This window comes from Dendrobates tinctorius, unplaced genomic scaffold, assembly GCF_039654945.1.
Source record: "Dendrobates tinctorius isolate UK_male_01 unplaced genomic scaffold, ASM3965494v1 ptg000046l, whole genome shotgun sequence".
Lineage (NCBI taxonomy): Eukaryota > Metazoa > Chordata > Amphibia > Anura > Dendrobatidae > Dendrobates > Dendrobates tinctorius.
Genome location: NW_027361714.1, coordinates 23693564 through 23716578, shown reverse-complemented (window position 1 = coordinate 23716578; position 23015 = coordinate 23693564). Strand labels below are relative to the sequence as shown.

General features: G+C 42.3%; 1 protein-coding gene across 1 annotated transcript in view; it reads right to left on the bottom strand.

Annotated features, from left to right (window-relative positions):
• Positions 1-827: 827 nt before the first annotated feature.
• HEY2 (hes related family bHLH transcription factor with YRPW motif 2) overlaps positions 828-23015 on the bottom strand; it is a 61799-nt gene continuing 39611 nt past the window's right edge. The window contains exon 5 of the mRNA XM_073575757.1: positions 828-1923. Coding sequence (XP_073431858.1) covers positions 1253-1923 — 671 coding nt within the window. The 3' untranslated portion in view covers positions 828-1252. The remainder of the gene's footprint in view (positions 1924-23015) is intronic.

Below are 23015 nucleotides of genomic sequence, written 5' to 3'. Positions count from 1 at the left end.
ACTGAATATGAGTCAACAGTGTGATGCAGCAGCAAAAAAGGCAAATGCAATTCTAGGATGTATTAACAGAAGCATACAGTCTAGATCACGTGAAGTCATTATTTCCCTCTACTCCTCTTTGGTCAGACCTCATCTGGAATATTGTGTCCAGTTTTGGGCACCACATTTTAAAAAAGACATCAACAAACTGGAGCAAGTTCAGAAAAGAGCGACCAGAATGGTGACCGGTCTGCAAACCCTGTCTTATGAGGAAAGGTTGCAGGATTTGGGAATGTTTAGTTTGCAAAAGAGAAGACTGAGAGGAGACTTAATAGCTGTCTACAAATATCTAAAGGGCTGTCTCATTGTAGAAGGATCAACTTTATTCTCATTTGCACAAGGAAAGACTAGAAGCAATGGGATGAAACTGAATGGGAGGAGACACAGATTAGATATTAGAAAAAACTTTTTGACAGTTAGAGTGATCAATGAGTGGAACAGGCTGCCACGAGAAGTGGTGAGTTCTCCTTCAATGGAAGTCTTCAAACAGAGGCTGGACAAACATCTGACTGGGATGATTTAGCGAATCCTGCTTTGAGCAGGGGGTTGGACCAGATGGCCCAGGAGGTCCCTTCCAACTCTACGATTCTATGATTCTATGATTCAATACATCCAGCAGTTATTGTTATAGATATCATCTGACAGAGAGGTTGTCTAAAGCTCACACAGAGGAGTGATAATTAATATGCTTAAAAACATATGTGACACGCTATTTCCAGCAATTTGTGGACAAAATTGTGATCCCGAAGTCAGTGTTATAACAGGTTCCATAAATTAAATGGGCTATGTAAGATTTGCTATTTATTATCATTGTTTTTCTTTCCATGAAAATAAAATTTGGTAAAATTTGTACTAAACATTAGCATTAATTATCAACAATGAAACCATGTCTAGACAACTCTGACCTACATGAACCAACAATTTTGGATGAAGACATTGAACGCACTACTCGAAATGATGGTGACCAGGGACATATGAAGTTGCCCCACCTTGTATTTGTCTATATGCAAAGCCAATGAAAGGTTGAATAAAACTGCCTCAGAGCTGTTACAATAAAAGTATAATCCAAATTCTAGAAACAACATATATTGTTAGATTGTTACGTAATCTCTTAATCCAGAGGTCATCTGCATATTTCAGACAATTTATTTGACTAAGGACACTGTTCCTGCACATGACTGTCTTTACATAAGTCCATTTAAATAGCAGCAAGTTAAAAGGCCCCTACTTCAGTCCCCCAGGGTCGATATGGCTTGCTATTTCCACTAGTGCTTGCTTGCCGAGGACTAGAAGTTGCAGACAAGGGAGAAGTAATGGCTGTAGCAGAAGCTGCCATCGCTGCAGCTGCCCCTGGTGGAAGTAAGGGGAATGTTCCAGCAAATGACAATGGAAAGCTGTGTGCAGCAGCGGCTGCCGCGGCATGTACTGTTGCTGAAAGCGAGAACAAAGAGGTAGAAAGAGGAGGAACACCTGAAGCTACACTGCCCACAGAAGGCACTCTTAGAGCAGCATCCGCATGTGCAAATGTAGCTGTGAGAAGGGCAGAACCGTGCTGTGGTGGTAACTCTGTATTTGTGGAAAGTCTGCAAGGCATGTTCTCAGAGGAAGAGAGTCCATTTTGTTGTAGCAAAGAAGCAGGAAGTTGATGGAAAGCTGCCGCCCAGTGGTGAGGATGCAGGGAATGCTGGTGCTGGGTCATTGACGTCATTGCCACTGCTTCCCTCTGTGAGGCACAAGTGCTAAGATGAGAGACTAGTCGAACTCGGAGGGGATCTGCTGTGTCCAGACCTTCAACAGAGCTAAGATACCTTGCAACTTCTGTTAAACACTCTCGAAAACCAATGCTCATGAAATCCATAGCCAAGGCATGGGCATCAAAGTAACCTACAAAAAAAGGACAAAAAAATGGTCATTTATGTACACATTACATAACCAAATGTAAAAACGTGTACAATGCCAATCACAAATACTACAGGACAATGACCAAGAATGTCTGCAAAGGAAAAAATGAAACAATTTCTCATAGCAACTAATCAGGCCATTGTTTTATTGACCTGTGGATTGTATAATTAAACTAGATTTGTTTTTTGTTATGATTTAAGGGATTGAATGGTTTAAGACTACACTACATTCCAAATTTGAGTATTTGGTGATTTTTTTGAGGTTGCAGATTTTGTGCAGCATTTCTGCACCCGTTAGGTAAATTAGGTTCCTTGCATTTTTATATTATTTTATTACTTTTTTTTAGTCTGTTTTTCATGGTTTTTATCACATTTTATGCTATGGTTTTTGTTTCTTTTTTTGTATGTCATGTTTTAAATAAATCTGCTTGTTTTTGATACTTCCTGGTAATTAATTTTGACAAAACTTAATAACCGTATATACTCGAGTGTAAGTCGACCCGAATATAAGCTATGCATATAAGCTGAGGCATCTAATTTTACCACAAAAAACTGGGAAATCTTATTCACTCGAGTATAAGCCTGGTATGCATGGCCCCCTCATCCCTATCCTGGTATGCATGGCCACCTCATCCCTTTCTGTTATGCATGGCCACCGCATCCCTATCCTGGTATGCATGGCCACCTCATCCCTATTCTGTTATGCATGGCCCCCTCATCCCTATCCTGGTATGCATGCCCCCATCAGAAAAACCAAAAACATCCTACTTACTGTCCCTGCACTCCCTCGCAACATCTTGTTCCAATGCCAGCAGCTGCATCGGTTGGACAATCACGTGTGCCCGCTACCAAAGGGAATGAATATTCACTGCACTCCATGCCCATGGTAGTGGAGGGCAGTGAATATTCATTCCCATAAATAGCGGGAACACGTGTTTGCCCAGTCGCTGCAGGAAACCGGTGGCTGCAATTCCTGTGCCCGCTATTAAATAGAAATGAATATTCACTGCGAGCGCATTGAATATTCATTTCTGTTTAGAAGCAGGCACAGGTGTTGGTCGCAGCAGCCGGCTCCTGCCACCTGTGACCCGTTGCTTCGCCGCTGCCACTCCCCCTCTGTTTTCTGGGACCCTCAACTCATGTATAAGCCAAGGGTGGCTTTTTCAGCATAACAAATGTGCTGAAAAACTTTGCTTATACCCAAGTATATACAGTAATAGTCATCTATGGTTTACATGCATTTTTAGTACTTTTTTGTTCTGAAAATGCAATAAAAATGCATATAAGTATTTTACCTGTGGATTTTCTATATCTAATGCAATTTTTTTGGGAAAATCCCCCAATAAAACTCAGTGTATGCGCAAGGGAAATTTACATTTTGCAGATTTCAAACCGTAGGTCAGTTTATGCTGCATGAAAAAAATAAAGCACAGTGGGCACAAAATTTATATAAATCCCATTCAATTTGCTGGAACTATAAGACGCTTCATTTTTTATGTAGTGAAAATATGCAGCATCAAAACCTCATCAAAAACTCATCGTGTGAACTTAAGGCATCACTCTAGTGTTTTTTTTAATTTTTGAACTACGGTGATACCACTAATCTAAGTTTGCGGCTTAGTAATATACTTACCAGTCACGGTCTTCAGCTGTGCCAGCTGATGTTCTTATCCCGTGCTGACAAATTGTCACCACAACTTCTGACTGACCAGAAGTCAGAGGTTACGGTCACAAGTGCTCAATGTAAGACTATGAGGGCCTTGTTCTGGCCCTGTTCTCCCTCTCGTAGACTCACATTGAGCTGTGACTTCCGAATCCCCCAGCAAACACTGGTCACAAACTGCTGGACCAGTGAGGCGCTGATAATAGTAGAAGACAGCAGCTGGTAAAAATTAGATTAGGAGCAGGGAACTTAGATGAGTAGCACCACTTCAGCACTGCAATAACAAACCCAGCTGGATTAGTGCTTTAAACTAAAAGAACCTGTAATGCAACAGTGGAGCAGTTGGGTGCAGCCTCCACCAAGGGGCGCTGTTAAGGGAAAAAAAGGGTTCCACTTACTGTGTAGCACCTCGGTGCAGAAGTGCAGGCCGCCACCAGGAGGCGGCAGAGTAGTCAGACAGGCCAGAGTAAGCAACATACAGGAAGACAAAGTACAAGAGGTCACAGCAATACATGAGGTCAGAGAGAGCCAAAGGTCACAGCCAGACAGGCTCACCGTATCCAAAACATGAGACGGAAAGAGGAATCAAGGTACAAGCCAGTGGGTCAAAAGCCGGCCGGGGAACGTAGTACCAGAGACAGAAAAAATGGAGGCGGAGGTCAGAGTTCAAGTCGAGTCATACACTGTAGGGAAATCACCAAACGTACACAAAGTCAGAAATAGGGAACGGGTCAGACACACACACGGGAAGTCAGAGGCAGAAGGATCATTAGGGTATACAGATCAGCTGCTCAAGCCAAGGATCAGAACTATCACTGACAAAGGCTACCAAAAATAGCACCAATAAATAGCCAACCAAGAACCCCTCCATGACCAGGCCGGGGAAAGAAAATCAAGAAGCAAACCCCGACCTGGATCATGACAGTACCCTCCTCTCAAGGGGAGGCCACCAGACCCCCAGGCTTCCCAGGATACGGAGCATGAAAGGCCTGGACCAACTGATCCACATGGACCGATCGTGCTGGAACCCAGGACCGGTCCTCCAGGCCGTAGCCCCTCCAATGGACCAGATAATGGAGTGAGCGATGGTCCAAGTGAGAGTCCACAATCCGTTCTACCTCATACTCATTCTGGCCATCCACCGAAATGGGTGGCGGAGGAGATGAAGGTTCCCCAGAGGAATACCCCAACGGTTTCAAAAAAGCTTTATGGAACACGTTGGGAATCCATAAAGACGGGGAAGGTGCAAACGGTAGGCCACAGGATTGACCATCTCCACAATCTCATAAGGGCCAATGAACTTGGGCCCCAACTTAGCAGAAGGAACTTTAAGCTTAATATTCCTGGTGGACAACCATACCCCATCCTCAACCCGGAATACTGGCCCCACAGATCGTCTTTTCTCAGCAAAGAATTTATACTTCCCCTGAGCCTCCCCAATATTCCTCAGGACCTCCTGCCACACCTGCCCCAAACATTGCACAGCTATATGAGCCCCAGGTCACCCCGAATCCTGTTGGGAAAATTCCCAAAAATGAGGGTGAAACGCATAATTGCAGAAGAAAGGGGAGGCACCCGTGGACTGATTATTAAAAGCAAATTCAGCCACAGGCTGAAGAAAAGAGGAAAACCAATCGTCCAGTCGGGGTGTTGTCAAACCACACAAGATTTGTTCCAAGGACTGATTGCTTCTCTCTGTCTGACCATTAGTCTCAGGATGATATGCTGAAGAAAAGGTCAAACAGATACCCAAACTTTTACAAAATGGCCTCCTAAACTTGGACACAAACTGCACTCCCCTGTCCGAAACCACACTCACACGCACACCATGCAGCCGTACCACATGTTCAATAAACAATTTAGCTAACGTCTCTGCATTAGGCAGACCTGTCAAAGGTACAAAATGCGCTTGCTTACTAAATCTCTCCACCATGACCCAAATGATCATTTTACCACTAGAAGGAGGAAGATCAGTGATAAAATCCATGGACAGATGAGACAATGGTCTATCAGGAATTGGCAAAGGCATCACTTCCCCGGCTGGCCGGCTGTGGGAATTTTTAGCACGAGCACATACATGACAGGACGACCCGAACTTCACCACATCTGAAGCCAATGAGGACCACCAAAACAACCTAGAAACAGCTTTACGGGTAGCCGAGATTCCAGGATTTCCACTCAGGGCTGAATCATGAAACTTCCAAAGTATCCTGAGACGAAATTGAATGGGTACAAAGAGATTATTAACTGGCAATGACGGAGGGGCAAGAGACTGAGCCTCACAAATCTCCCACTCCAACACCGAGGACACCCCAGCCACAACCACACCATGCTGAAGAATGGAGGAAGGAGGTTCAGGAGGTGATATCGGGTCCAGACTACGGGATAAGGCATCGGCCTTGACATTTTTAGAACCAGGCCGAAAGGTAATAGAGAATTAAAACCGTGAGAAAACAGTGACCATCTCGCCTGTCTCGGTGTCAACCTCTTGGCAGACTCGATGTAAGCCAGATTCTTATGATCTGTAATCACAGTGATTCGATGGACCGCCCCCTCCAAAAAATGCCTCTATTCTTCAAACGCCAGTTTAATGGCCAATAACTCTCTGTTACCTACATCATAATTCTTTTCCGCACAAGAGAATTTCTTCAAGAGGAAGGCACAAGGTCTTAAATTGGTTGAAGTGGTAAGACCCCGGGATAATACCGCCCCCACCCCCACCTCCGAGGCGTCAACCTCTACAATAAACGATTCAGATGGATCCGGTTGAATCAATACAGGGGCAGACATGAAACACTTCTTTAACGCTGAAAATGCCACTGCGGCTGGAGCAGGCCAATTCTTGATATCAGACCCCTTACAGGTCAAATCAGGGAGGGGCTTAACAATTTGAGAAAACCCCCTTATAAATTTCTTATAATAATTAGTGAACCCCAAGAAACGCTAAAGACCTTTAAGATCCCTGGGTTGAACCTGGTCCACAATGGCCTGTACCTTTCTGGGGTCCATACGAAATCCCTCAGCTGACAAGACAAACCCCAGAAAGGACAACTCCTGGACCAAAAACAAACATTTCTCTGGCTTAGCAAAGAGACGGTTTCCAGGAGTCTCTGGAGAACCGAACGCATATTACCTATGTGGGCCTGCTTCTCCACAGAGTATAACAGAATATCATCAAGATGCAAAACTATAAAGCACCCAATAAAGTCAGAAAAGACATGGTTGATAAAATTTTGGAAAACAGATGGCGCATTAGTCAACCCAAAAGGCATAACCAAATATTCGAACAGACCGTCTGAGGTGAGAAAGGCAGTTTTCCACTCATCCCCCTCCCATATACGGATGAGATTGTATGCCCCCTGAAGATCTAATTTAGAAAACCACTTAGCCCCAGACAGTTGGTTGTATAAATCAGGGATAAGTGGGAGGGGGTAAGTACTTCTCACAGTGATCTTATTCAACTCTCAGAAATCGAGGCACGGACGCAAACCACCATCTTTCTTTTTCACAAAAAAGAACCCAGCCACCACAGGGGACATGGAAGGGCGAACGTGCCCTTTGCAAAGACTCTCAGAGTTGTATTCCTTCATGGCCATACGCTTGGGACCAGATAAATTATACAAATGGGCCTTGGGCATATTAGCATTAGGAACAAAATTAATGGTACAATCAAATGGGTGGTGTGATGATAAAACCTCAGCCTCTTTTTCAGAGAACATATCCGTAAAGTCCTTCAGGTACTCTGGAATACCCTCCAGACTGACGGATGACATAGACATAGCAGGCAGACAACCTTTAGAACAATTTGGTTCCCACTTCACAATATGCCGGCACCCGCAGTCAATAACCGGGTTATGAAGTTGCAACCAAGGAAACCCCAACACCAAGCCAGCAGGGAGTTTATCCAAGAAAAAAACATGAAATACGCTCCTGGTGTAAGGCCCCACCTTAAACGTTTTAGAGATGAAATTAAGCTCGCCCTTGGTGAGGGGTGTAGAATCAATGGCCACGATTTTAATGAGAGTCCCCAACCTAAATGGCCCTAACTTACAGCTGGCCACCAGTTTAGAGTCAATTAGATTCATGGATGACCCACAGCCCACAAAGGTCAAAGTGGGAGTGAAGCAGTTCTCAACACCAAGTTCCACTTTTAACAGTACTTTAAGGAATGAGGGTAAAGATACCTGTGAGTCTGGGCAACCTCCTCGGTAGTTACCCAGACTAAGGCATTTACCGACACCTTGGGAGTAGAAGGACAGGAGGGATAGTCCTTCTTTCAATGTCCTGGAGCACTGCAGTAAAAACAAAGTTGACCTTCCCGTTGACATCTCCTTTCCTTTTTCTTGAAGGTGATGGCCCCTACTTCCATGGGTTCAGCAGGTTGTGAAGGTTCTAGTTTAATCGGAAGGAAAGGGGCTTCCCGTTGCACGACTCCTCTCTACCGTAACCTCCGATCCATGTGAACGGTCTGAGTCATGGCCTCTTCTAGAGAGCTGGGAGGAGGATGAAGGGCCAGGTTGTCCTTTAAATGATCAGTCCCCTCCGGTACTGACACCTGAGTGCCGAGTCATTCCAGGACACCTCTGGGGAGCATCTCCGAAATTCCAAACAGTACCATTCAGCAGAGAGCTTTCCTTGCAATAGGCCCATAATAGTGGCCTCTGCCAATCTGACTTGGTATGGTTTGTCATAGATGAGGCCCAGAGCCTCAAAAACCTGATCAACAGACATTCTCTCAGGGGCGGTCGGGGGTAAGGAAAAAGCCCAAGACTGCAGACCCTCCCTCAGTAAAGATACAATTATCCCCACCCGCTGAACCTCATCCCCTAAAGATCGGGGTCTAAAGAAAAATAATAATTTGCAATCCTCCCTTAATGTGCGGAACTTGTCCTTCTCGCCAGAGAAGGTGTCAGGGAGAGATCCACGAGAGTACAGAGACACGACAGTCACCTCACCAGACTTACTGACAGAGGAGTTCCCCGGGTTAACTTATCTGTCTCAGCCATCTCCCTCTGCACCTGCTTCTGAGAAATAACCAAGGCCCTGTGCTCCACAGATAACTCCTGCATTATCTGAGTAAGGTTGGCCACTTGGTCTGCCAAAGTATGGAGCGGATCCTTACCAGAGAAAAAAATATCTTTTAAAATGTACAGTAGTGGGTCAGTGATAATGTAATGCAACTGCGGGGCAGTTGAGCGCAGCCTCCACCAGGGGGTGCTGTTACGGGAAAAAAGGGTTCCACTTACTGTGTAGCACCTCGGTGCAGAAGTGCAGGCTGCCACCAGGAGGCGGCAGAGTAGTCAGACTGGTCAGCAACAATCAGGAAGACAAAGTACCAGAGGTCACAAGCGCGGTATCCATAATGTGAGATGGAAAGAGGAGTCAAGGTACAAGCCAATGGGTCAAAAGCCGTCGGGGAACGTAGTACCAGAGAAAGAAAAAACGGAGGCGGAGTTCAGAGTTCAAGTCGAGGCATACACTGTAGGGAAATCACCAAACGTACACAAAGTCAGGGATAGGGAACGGGTCAGACACACACACAGGAAGTCAGAGGCAGAAGGATCGCTAAGGTATACGGATCTGCTGCTCAAGCCAAGGACCAAAACTATCACTGACAAAGGCTGCCATAAATAGCACCAAAAATAGCCATCCAAGAACCAAAGAGAGGCAGGAAAAGTTAACCCCTCCATGCCCAGGCCGGGGAAAGAAAAGCAAGAAGCAAACTCCGACCTGGATCATGACAGAACCTTTTTCAAAAAGTTGTATTGAGCTTATAGTTAGGAGGCTCTTTTAATAAAACAGATGTTTTTTAAAAAATTACAACCCCTTTATGTCTCACTCTTTATTACTCAGACATTTAGCTTTGATCTCAAAGGAAACAGTATAATAGCTTGTTTGGGGGTAGGGGACGGCATTAAGTGACCAAAATGGCACCTTCTATTTCATCTATGATATGTACAGACTATACAACTTTTGGAAATAGACTACGAAGTAAATTCCAAAAATAGTCTTGTAATTAAATGACCATGATAAAACTACATAGTTCCATGTTACATTGGCTATACATAGTAAAATAGGCAAAAGCTATGAACTGGAATGTAAGCTGATGTGCATGCAGCATGTAAGTGCATGTTCACACTGGCCACTAAACAAACAAAACCCAAGAAAAAAACAAAATGAGCAAATAGTCTTCTGTAAATAAATAGCAACAGTGCAAGAAAATAATATAGGGTACTTTGTTAACATAATTTTGAGAAAAAATATGTTAATCATGTACCCTATATTATGGCTTTTAAATTTTTTTTTATACAAATATTTTAACCAAGTACCCTATATTATTTTAATGCACTGTTGCTATTTATTTACTGCAGGGTATTTGCTCATTTTCTTTTTTTTCTTGAGTTTTGATAGTAAAATAGGCATTTACCTTAATTATAACAAATCCATGACAAATATATTGTGTGTGCCTTGTTTTGCTCATGTTTATTGTACTTGTCTATATTTGCCGCTTTCCCACGTAAAGCACCATGACATAACTGGCGCTATAAAAATGTATAATAATAATAAAATATAAAATAAAGAAAAAACAACCTAGTCTTGTTCTTAGAACCAAAGGCACCTTAGATGCTCCATTAATCAGAGAGGAAAAGTAGGGGGTCGCTATGGGGGCAGGGGACGAAGTTTCAATTATTCAGGCCCCACGATGGGGGAACAGGCCTCAGGATCCTCAAGCCTAGTACCCTCTTCCTCTGTGCCCTCCTCTATACCTCCTCTTTTTTGGATCAAAGAGCCCCTTTGGGCTACGACCTGAGAAAACGGAATTAGACTATATGAAAGATAATCAGATCATTAATTTAAGTGAACATGTCCTTTCACCAGGGGAGATTGGAGTTTTGAGCAAAGGACTATCATTTGTCCCAACTACACGTTTTGATTCTTTTTCTTGGGTTAAGGACATTAACCTCTTCTGTCGGAAATTAAAATGGAAGAAGTTCTTCTCTCAGAATGATAGCGAACAGTGTCTAAAATTGGGGCTTTCTGGCGATGAACTAGAGGGGGTCAATGTCCTTGCCGAATTGTTGGAAGAAAATGAAAGAGATCGGGGCCTAGGCCCACATACTGATGTGAAGTTAAAAAGTAAAAAGATGCCTCCTCCTGGTGATTACACTAATATTGAGATTTTTTTGAAAGTGGTCGAGGACGACTTAAAAAAGCTCCATGATAGTAACCCCAATGTTGTTTCCAATTGAAGTAGGGATGAGTTGGAAGCACTGGATGGCTTGGAGAGAAATACCGACATCATAATCAAGCCATCAGACAAGGGGGGTAATTTAGTCATCCTTGACCACAAAACATATATGGACATGTGTAGAAGGATTCTCGATGACAAGGACACATATGGAAGGCCTGACAAAAATCCCACAGATGAGTTTATTGAGGCCTTGATGGTCATCTTGGATAAAGGCCTCAATGATAGACTAATCTCTGTCAATGAGTATAAATTTATGGTTCTGGATTGCCCTGTTATACCAACCTTCTATGCCCTCCCCAAGATCCACAAAGGGTTGACACCTCTATGTGGACGACCTATAGTATCTGGGGTGGGCTCTTTGAGCCAAAATGTTGGCATCTACCTGGATAAGGTATTGCGTCCATTTGTTATGGCCTTACCATCATATGTAAGGGGCACGTCTGACCTCTTACTTAAAATTGATGGTATTGTTATTGAAGAGGGAGCCCTTCTGGGTTCTATAGACGTTGAAGCCCTTTATAGAAGTATTCCACACGAGATGGGCCTGAAAGCCTTGGATTAATATCTTGGAACAAGGGCTGTATATTTTCGGAACCACAATACTCTGGTACATGAATTGCTGGACTTTGTTTTGACCCATAACTACTTTACATTTGATGGGAAGTACTTCCACCAGTTCAGGGGGACCGCAATGGGTTGCTCCTGTGCGCCCTCTTATGCAAATCTCCTCCTGGGCAGGTGGGAGGAAACTATGGTCTTTACCAGCGCCGAAGAGTGGTGGGTGAATAAAGTGGCCGCCTGGTACCGATACATAGACAACGTGTTTGTTATATGGGTGGGGTCAAAGGAAGAGTTTGAAAAATTTGTACGAGAATTGAATGTGAATCCTATTGGCTTGAGATTTACTTCTGAAAGTAGACACAAAGAACTAGCCTTCCTTGATGTGAAAATTATGAAAGCTCACCAAGGAGCTTTGACAACGAGTGTATATCGAAAGCCCACAGCTATGAATTCCCTCCTGAGGTGGGACAGCTGTCATCCTGTCCCCCTCAGGAGGGGTTTTCCTCGAGGAAAATGCCTCAGAACTAGGAGGAATTGCTCGAATTCAGAGACCTTTAGAACACAGACCTATGAGCTTAGACAGAGATTTAGGGAACGGGGGTACCCTGATCATGTTTTGAACCCCGCTTTTAGAAATGCTTTGGGGAAGGAGAGACAGACACTGTTGCAATCAAACACTCCAATGGAGAGTAATAATACTGTAAGAGTGATAGGGACTTATGACAACCAAGTGGACCAGATATTTAGAATCCTTAATAAACATTGGAGTATTTTGCAGGCTGATGTAGAATTGTCAGGTATGGTCTCTAGAACAGGGTTTCCCAACTCCAGTCCTCAAGGCACACCAACAGATCATGTTTTCAGGATTTCCTTTGTATTGCACAGGTGAAGCAATTATCACCTGAGCAATACTAAGGAAATCCTGAAAACATGATCTGTTGGTGTGCCTTGAGGACTGGAGTTGGGAAACCCTGCTCTAGAAGACCTGAGATCACGTTTCGCAAAGGCCGTTCCATCAGAGACAGACTGGTACATACAGTTGTGGCCAAAAGTATTGACACCCCTGCAATTCTGTCAGATAATACTCAGTTTCTTCCTGAAAATGATTGCAAACACAAATTCTTTGGTATTATTATCTTCATTTAATTTGTCTTAAATGAAAAAAACACAAAAGAGAATGAAGCAAAAAGCAAAACATTGATCATTTCACACAAAACTCCAAAAATGGGCCAGACAAAAGTATTGGCACCCTCAGCCTAATACTTGGTTGCACAACCTTTAGCCAAAATAACTGCGACCAACCGCTTCCGGTAACCATCAATGAGTTTCTTACAATGCTCTGCTGGAGTTTTAGACCATTCTTCTTTGGCAAACTGCTCCAGGTCCCTGATATTTGAAGGGTGCCTTCTCCAAACTGCCATTTTTAGATCTCTCCACAGGTGTTCTATGGGATTCAGGTCTGGACTCATTGCTGGCCATCTTAGAAGTCTCCAGTGCTTTCTCTCAAACCATTTTCTAGTGCTTTTTGAAGTGTGTTTTGGGTCACTGTCCTGCTGGAAGACCCATGACCTCTGAGGGAGACCCAGCTTTCTCACACTGGGCCCTACATTATGCTGCAAAATTTGTTGGTAGTCTTCAGACTTCATAATGCCATGCACACAGTCAAGCAGTCCAGTGCCAGAGGCAGCAAAGCAACCCCAAAACATCAGGGAACCTCCGCCATGTTTGACTGTAGGGACCGTGTTCTTTTCTTTGAATGCCTCTTTTTTTCTCCTGTAAACTCTATGTTGATGCCTTTGCCCAAAATGCTCTACTTTTGTCTCATCTGACCAGAGAACATTCTTCCAAAACGTTTTAGGCTTTTTCAGGTAAGTTTTGGCAAACTCCAGCCTGGCTTTTTTATGTCTTGGGGTAAGAAGTGGGGTCTTCCTGGGTCTCCTACCATACAGTCCCATTTCATTCAGACGCCGACGGATAGTACGGGTTGACACTGTTGTACCCTCGGACTGCAGGGCAGCTTGAACTTGTTTGGATGTTAGTTGAGGTTCTTTATCCAACATTCGCAAATCTTTTGTCAATTTTTCTTTTCCGTCCAAATCTAGGGAGGTTAGCCACAGTGCCATGGGCTTTAAACTTCTTGATGACACTGCGCACGGTAGACACAGGAACATTCAGGTCTTTGGAGATGGACTTGTAGCCTTGAGATTGCTCATGCTTCCTCAAAATTTGGTTTCTCAAGTCCTTAGACAGTTCTTTTGTCTTCTTTCTTTTCTCCATGCTCAATGTGGTACACACAAGGACACAGGACAGAGGTTGAGTCAACTTTAATCCATGTCAACTGGCTGCAAGTGTGATTTAGTTATTGCCAACACCTGTTAGGTGCCACAGGTAAGTTACAGGTGCTGTTAATTACACAAATTAGAGAAGCATCACATGATTTTTAGAACAGTGCCAATACTTTTGTCCACCCTCTTTTTTATGTTTGGTGTGGAATTATATCCAATTTGGCTTTAGGACAATTCTTTTTGTGTTTTTACATTTAAGACAAATTAAATGAAGATAATAATAACAAAGAGTTTGTGTTTGCAATAATTTTCAGGAAGAAACTGAGTATTATCTGACAAAATTGCAGGGGTGTCAATACTTTTGGCCACAACTGTACCACTCCAACAGTTTTACAGTTAGCGAAATCCCTAACAAAACACTTCCTACCATTAGATGCACTTATAAAACATTTACCGGACATCACATACCTACAAAATGAGCAATTCCCATACTTTAAGGTACCACAGACCCTCCTATCTAACACGTGCCTTCCTGTTTAGCTCTTTTGTAGTGGCTACAGTTGTGGCCAAAAGTATTGACACCCCTGCAATTCTGTCAGATAATACTCAGTTTCTTCCTGAAATTGATTGCAAACACGAATTCTTTGGTATTATTATTAATTAATTATTATTTAATTTGTCTTAAATGAAAAAACACAAAAAAATCATGTGATGCTTCTCTAATTTGTGTAATTAACAGCACCTGTAACTTACCTGTGGCACCTAACAGGTGAACATAGAACACCTGAGGAGAGATCTAAAAATGGCAGTTTGGAGAAGGTACCCTTCTAATATCAGGGACCTGGAGCAGTTTGCCAAAGAAGAATGTTCTAAAATTCCAGCAGAGCATTGTAAGAAACTCATTGATGGTTACCGGAAGCGGTTGGTCGCAGTTATTTTGGCTAAAGGTTGTGCAACCAAGTATTAGGCTGAGGGTGCCAATACTTTTGTCTGGCCTATTTTTGGAGTTTTGTGTGAAATGATCAATGTTTTGCTTTTTGCTTCATTCTCTTTTGTGTTTTTTTCATTTAAGACAAATTAAATGAAGATAATAATACCAAAGAATTTGTGATTGCAATCATTTTCAGGAAGAAACTGAGTATTATCTGACAGAATTGCAGGGGTGTCAATAATTTTGGCCACAACTGTATATGTGGCAACATGTTCTTGTCCAAAAAATTACATTGGCAAAACCAAAAGGGAATTTAGGAGGAGAATCAGTGAGCATTTGGGGGACATAAAAAACAAAAGGGATACCCCTGTGGCCCGTCATGTGTGGGAAGGACATGGGGGGAATGGAGATGTTCTTTCCTTTTGTGTTCTGGAGGTGGTCAAGCAAAGTGGGAGACAAGACGACTGGGATAGGTTAATTTTACAGAAAGAGACACGATGGATCTTTAAGATGGAATCCATGGCTCCTAGGGGCCTCAATGATCGATTAACTTATAGGTGCTTCATTTGAAAACAACCTAATATGATATCTAAAAATCATTTGCCTCTATTACTATAAATACAGAGAAGCCTTTGACCTATCATGGATCTAAAGAGATGATCTATGGGAATCCCAGGGTGAGATACCATTTGGACCCTGATGATTATCAGTTTTGTTATCTAGTTTTAATGGGGTGTCATGGATTTGGTAATTTGGTATAGCCTGATAACCAAGGTTGGTGAGTGTACCCCCCCTTTTTTTTTTGGGTGGGAATGGGTACTCTCTCAGCGTTTCTCTATTGGTAAAGAGGGAAGGAATATACACTATCTGAGATATGGTGCGTTTGTGCAATATTGTCATATATAGGTTTTTCTGGTTTTTTTAGATGGCCAGGATGCATAACTCTGCACATGCACTATGAGTGTATTGTTTTTGTTGTTCTGAATGATGCCAGGGATCCAGCCCGTTACTTTAGAATTAGGCTATACTCAATTATAATATGGTCTCGTGACCTGTTTGATGGTGGCTGGGAGGGTATATTGTCTCTATTTGACTGAAGCCCGGATAATATTTGTGAGTGGATGAGATTATCATTATGGAATCTCTGGGCATGCGCGATGTGGTGCCGGAACGCGCACCTGAATGATTAATGCAGATATATGGAGGATCCCTCGGCCCTCAGTGTGGGCATGCGCAGATCTACTACTGAGGGTCCGGGCCTGCGCGATGTGGTACAGTAATGCGCACCCGAGAGATTAAGGCAGATATAGGGAGGATTACTCGGTCTGTAGCCGGCGTGTGCGCAGTATGCCCGGAAATATGTGCCAGACATGCGCGGTACACCCGTGGGACCAGGACACACTGCTTAATTTCGGACATGCGCACTACGTGTGCACTGGAAAGTCAACACAGGCACAGTAGAGACGGCTCCCTTAGCTAGGAGTAATCTGTGACAGGAAGCGGAAATATCTGGATGGTGTACCTCTGGGGCCTGTAATGCCGCACAGGCGCATTTGCATTTGTGGAGACATGTATTAGGCGTCCGTGGTACGACCTTTTGCCCTGTTATTTTGAAAGGTGCAGCGGGGCGACTATAAATGACCATTAGTTACTACACTCTGATTGACACATGCAACAAGGCGCTATATCAGATGCTCTAAGGGAGCATACAACAGTATCATGGGCCTCCTGAGGAACTCCTTTCATGGGAGGGAAACGCGTCAAGGCGTGATGGGATGTAATTAGCATTGAGCTAAGGTTTTTTTTTAACCTGTTATATGCTGGCTGATCATTTATCTCTGAGCATAGTGCAATATATGGGTAGCTAATGATATGATTTATGGTGGTATCGACTTACACATTGGGGAGCGGATGTGATTATACTCAAGCAGAGACCTCATAAGTTGACAATGTTCGTACTATAGGACTATGAGGAGGTCACTATTTGATTGACAGTAAATTTGATAAACGCCCGGCTCTTCCACTAGCTCCCACCTGCCTCAAAATTTGAGGCGTGATGAGATATAGTCAGCATTGAGTAAAGTTCTCTTTAATCTGTTATATACTGGCCAAAATTTTTTTTGGATATGGTGCAATATGAGGGAAGTTAGAGATATGAGACATGATGATATTGGTGCTTTCATATGGGAGCGGATGTGATTAGAGCCAGAGACCTTATAAATCATTAACCTTTATATCTATTATCATAGGATTATAAGGATGTCAGAATTTTTTTGTGTTAGAAAATCTGACAAACGTCCGGCTCACCAAACATCCCTCATTTTCCATAAGCCCTATTGTGTGATTTTTTCTTTCTGGGTTTTTAGGGATTTTTTTTGTGTTATCAGCAGTCCCCTATTCTGGTCAAAGGCTCTTTTTTCTATCTCCCTCAATTGAAATTTTAGAACTGGGGTGTACTGTAATTGCAAGGGTCAATAAGGGATAGCCGACGCCGATTCTATGATTCTATGACGCTGAGCGGGGGCACCAGTACAACTTAGGGTGAAAAAGCTCCGCTGTCAGGTAGGGATAAACTAATTAGGGACTGCTAGTATCCCTTCATCTTTGCTATACCCCATTAAGTAATTTGTTTTTCAGCTACTGGTTGTACCCCTGTATTTTTGGTGGTTTGTGGTGCCGGGTGTCCTATCGGGATTGCCCTTGATATATTAGGCAACCTGGCTATTGTTTTATCCTCTGCTACCTTTGTCATCCGTTTGATAGGATTTGAATAGGGTGAGTAGGGATAGCCGCCGTGGAGCGGGGGCGCCATTTGCATTCCAAGAGGGTGCCAACTTCCGCTGTTAAGCCCCCGTTACACACTGCGATATCGCTAGCAATATCGCTGTAAAGTCACCGATTTTGTGACGTTGCAGCGATATTGCTAGCGATATCGCTGCATGTGATACTTACCTCTGACCAGCTCCCCCCGCTGATCATCGTTGGTCGCGCGAGAAGCTCCTGGACCATTTCTCGTCGTCAGCTTCCTGTGGTGCCGACGAGCGACGCGTGGACGCGGGCGGGTGGACGTCAGGATCGCCTCGTCTGACAGGTAAGTAGCGACCCCGACCCCTGCGATGTCGCTGGTGAGATCTGCCTGTGTGGCAGCTCACTAGCGACCACTTAGCGATGCATCAGCGATCCATATCGTTGTCGGGATCGCCGGTGCATCGCTACGTGTAACGGTACCCTTAGGTAGGGGTCAGTCACAGGGCCCCACAGGGACAATTGGATTATTACCCAATATCGAGTGTTGTGAAACCCATTTTTATATAGGCTGGATTATAATGGAGTATGCATAGCATCTAAGGTGCCTTTGGTTCTAAGACTTTTTCGAGGAATTTTTTAGCAAATTGAGAATAAAGGAATTTTTTTAAAAATTAGTTTTTTCTTTTTGAGCCGTTCTATAACTAATTTACATTTATAAAAAATTTTTCTAGTCTTGTTCTACTGCAGGTCAAGACAATTAACATGAGAGGGGATGAGAGTAGAGCACTGTGCTATGGAAGAGCGATGTACTAATATAATGTATCAGAAGGTTTGGTAACAATACACTATTGTGTGTGAAATTAAATAATGCAGCACAGAAAAAATTAAGAACAGCAGTTCCCAAAACTCCTAAAAATGTATGGTGGTGCCTCTCGTCTTGTTTTGTGGGGTAGGGACATTCCGGAGAAGCTTTCCCATGGTAATTCTGATCTACAGTGTCCCCTCCTTGGCTTGCTCACAAACACACGCACACACAAAGATTAAAGACTCTAAATGAAGGGAGCTCCCAGTCTTCTGTCTCTACCAGGCTGATATTTACTTGATTTTCATGACGGGACCGTTTAGGAGACAAGAACATTTGATCTGCTTAGTGCTATATTACAGGATCTAGAACATGTTTTGTCACTTAACTGAAAACTAAGAACATCTTTCTGCGGCATTCCTTCATCTTAAAGGGAATCTGTCACCCCCTTTTTTGAGATATCATATAATGATACCATTCAATTGTGTATCACATAAGGATTCTCTTAGTATTTTTGCTTCCCCCTGACCCCACACCTTTCATGCATAAATACCTTTTTTATATCGGTTCAGATGTATGTAAACTGCTGTGGTCTGGTCCGCTGGGCGGGGCTTATTCAACTGCTCCCCCCCTCCCTGTCTTGCTCTACGCATTTCTTCTTGTGTAAAGCAAGACAGGGAGGGGGGAGCAGTTGAATAAGCCCCGCCCAGCGGCCCGGACAGCGGCAGTTTACATACATCTGAACCGATATAAAAAATGTATTTATGCATGAAAGGTGCGGGGTCAGGGGGAAGCAAAAGTACTAAGAGAATCCTTATGTGACACACAATTGAATGATATCATTATATGATATCTCGAAAAAGGGGTGACAGATTCCCTTTAACAGTCTAATAGAACAAATATATAGTATATGCAATAAACATATCCAACTCAAGTGATGCATTTCATGACTTAAGAGCTATAGAACTTTATCATGTGTTCAATTCTGTACATAATTATATATGTTTTGAATTCTAATCTAAAGAGGATGTATATATATATATATATATATATATATATATATATATTACTGATCATACTGTGTTTCAGAATCCAAAACTTTTGGCTCATAGTCTTCTGGACCTGATCTTTGAGCCAAAATCTATATTAACTCTTTGGTGCCACTTGTATCTCAATATACAAATATGATTGGGCTAAAAGGTGAAGAGGAACCGTACAGGGGTGGATTATGAAGAGGACAATATGGCTTGTTGCTCGAGGCCCATGACCAGATTGCCCTCATCATTATCGTTGTGTTGGACATTTTCAAGTTGCCCTTTCCTCAGTTTGAAATGTAGTTAAGAAATGACAGTTGACAGGAACAGTAGAGGTCAAGATAAGGTCTGGAAGATCAAGCAAAATTTCAGTTAGGGCTGCTTGTATGATTGCTAGAGAGGCAAAAGACATTCAGAAAGATTTAGGAGACTCTAGAGTTGTGGTACATTGTTCTACTGTTCTGAGACACCTGCACAAATATGGCCTTCATAGAAGAGTCATCAGAAGAAAACCTCTCCTGCATCCTCACCATAAAATTCACTGTCAGAAGTATGCAAAAGAACATCTAAACAAGCCTGATGCATTTTGGAAACAAGTCTTGTGAACTGGTGAATTTAAATATAACTCCTTGCCACAATGATCAAAGGTATGTGTGAAGAATAAAGGGCACAGAATTTCAGGAAAACAACATCTCGCCAACCATTAAGCATGGGGGTGGATCAATCATGCTTTGGAGTTGTGTTGCAGCCAATGGCACGAGAAACATTTCACGGGTAGAGGGAAGAATGAATTAAATGTAATTTCAACAAATTCTTGAAGCAAAATCCACAATAGACTACCTCACAAGGCGCAAGCTGAAGGTTTGACAGTCAACTGATCTGAACATCATAGAACATTTGTGGCTAAACCTTAAAATATCAGTGCATGCAAGAGGACCTAGGAATCTAAAAAAAATGGAAACATTTTCCAAGAATGAATGGATTAAAATCCCTCAAACAAGAATTGAAAGACCCTGGGCTGGCTACAAAAAGCATCTAAAAGCTGTGATACTTGCAAAAGAGGGCACTACTAGGTACTAATCATGCACGGTGCCCAAATTTTGCATCATCCCATTTTCCTTTTTGTAGTTTTTAAAATGTAAAAGATGAAAATATACATAAACCACCTCCTTTAGGCAACATTAACACATTCAAGTGAAATGTTCGTGTTAGGCCGGCACACAGACCCATAGTTTCATGGATACATTCACACATCGGTGAAAATCAGAGATCCAAGGGACTCTGAACATGTCCTATTCTAATCAAATTTTGAGAATCAGTATAAGACATACTCAATGGGTCTGTGTGCTCCCTGAGAAAAAAAATCAGGCAGAACATCGACACGTTACGCGAATGTTCGAATGAATCCTTATAATATATAGTAATGTACCTTAGTATATAGTGTACTCACTTATTATGTATATCACTGTCCCTTAGTATATAGTATACTCACTTATGTATAGCACTGTCCCTTAGTATATAGTGTACTCTCTTGATATGTATTGCTCCGCCCCTTAATATACAATGCACTGTCTTGTTATGTATAGTCCAAATTACATAGTTCCCTCTTATGTATAGCACCATTCATAATTACATAGCATTCTCTCTTGTTAAGTATGGCGCCATCCCTCATTACATAGTGTCTTCTATTGTGTAGTGTCATCCCATTATTGCATAATATCTCTTGTTATATATAGCACCATTCCTTACATAGCATATTCTAATTATTTTAGTTATTCAGAGCCCTCTCTTTATTACATAGTCCTCTTTTGTTAGATATAAAATAAAATAACTGATGATGTAATGGCACCTGACCAGAAGACAAGTCCATTAGCCTCCTCCATCAGAAAAACAGCTTTCCCATAATCATTCAGGTATATCTAACAAGAGAGAATGCTATGTAATAAAGATCAGGGTGCTATGAATAACGTAAATAACGAGAGAATACACTATATAAGGAAAAGGGCTATATATAACAAGAGAGGATGCTATGTAATAAGAGATGGCATTGTACATAACAAGTTAGTATGCTTAGTAATAATGCACAGTGCATTAAATAGAAAGGCAGAAAACTATGTAATAAATGTATACATGCACACTATGTAGCTTAGCTGCCATAAAAGAAGAGGGGCCCAGACACATTCCTAGTACAGGGCTCCCAAGAAATAAGTGTCCGCCCCTTATGAGATCAGACCTGTCTTTCAGTCTCCTCCAATTGAAATGCAGCTGTCCATCAAAAACGTTTTTCAATTGGATGATGTTTATGGACAGGTTTGGTCACATTCAACTCCATCAGAGGTAACTACAGTAACAAATACAGGAGGAAAATCTGTAATACAGTGCAAAAGTTTTAGACAGGTGTGAAAATAATGTTGCAAAGTAAGAATGCTTTCAAAAATAGAAGTATTAACACCTTAATTTATCAGTTAGTGAGTGAACAAAAGTGAAAAATAAATCTTATCAATATTTGGTGTGACCACTCTTGGCCTTCAAAAGAGCATCAAAGCATCAATTATTTAGACACACTTGCACTCAGTTTTTGAAGGAACTCAGCAGTATTTGAGAACTAACCACAGATCATCTGTGGATATAACCGTGCACAAATCCTTTTGTCTTTTCATATAATCCGAGATAGACCAGATGATGTTGTGATCAGGGATCTGTAGGAGCCTTATTATCACTTTCAGGACCCTTTGTTTTTTATGCTGAAGATCGATTTTAATTACATAAGCTGTATGTTTGGGATCGCTGTCATGCTGTAGAAGAATTTTGGGGTCAATCAAATGTGTTACTGATGGTATAACATGATATTTAATTATCTGCTTATTTTACTCAGCATTGAGGACCCCAAGAAATGGCAATGTTTAGGATCGTATACACAATGGTTAATCAAGGAAACTATAGACGACGAAAGACACATCATGCTTACTTCCCTTTGAAATCCAATAGAGCCGTCCGCTCAGACCTAGCAGCAACCAGTGAGATACAGATACAATCATCTCCTGTTTGGAGAAGTCTGGCTAGAAGTGGTGGAAAAATTGTGGCAAAAAACCTATACCTCTGGAAACCAGGCCACGTGACTCAACTCTGCATGAAAATATAGGAAATCAGATGAAGAAAGATGGCAGAAGATACTCTGGAGTGATAAGTCAAAATTTGGCTGTAACGGAAGGCAGTATATTCGCCGAAAGGCTGGAGACCGGTATAATAATGAGTGTCTGCAGACAACAGTGAAGGATGGTGGAGGTTGCTTGCAAGTTTTTGAGTTAGGGATTAAGTCAGGATTAATATGGTGTAACTCAATGCTGAGAAATACAGGCAGATGCTTATCCATCATGCAATACCATCAGGGAGGTGTCTGATTGACCCAAATTTATTCTGCAGCAGGATAACGACCTCAAACATACAGCCACGTCATCGAGAAGTAACTTCAACAAGAAGTCCTGAAAGTGATGATATGGCCCCCACAGATCCCTGATCTCAACATCAATGAGTCTGTCTGGGATTACATGAGGAGACAAGGATTTGCACAAGCTACATCTGTGGTTCATTCTCCAAGATGTCTTAAACAACCTCCCTGCCAAGTTCCTTCAAAGTCTATGTGCAACTGTACCTAGAAATAATGCTTTGATGTTGTTTTGAATATAAAGGGTGATCACACCAAATACTCATATGATTTAGATTTCTCTTTTGTTCATTCACTTTGCATTCTGGTAACTGATAAAAAAAACTAATAACGCTTCTATTTTTCAAAGAACTC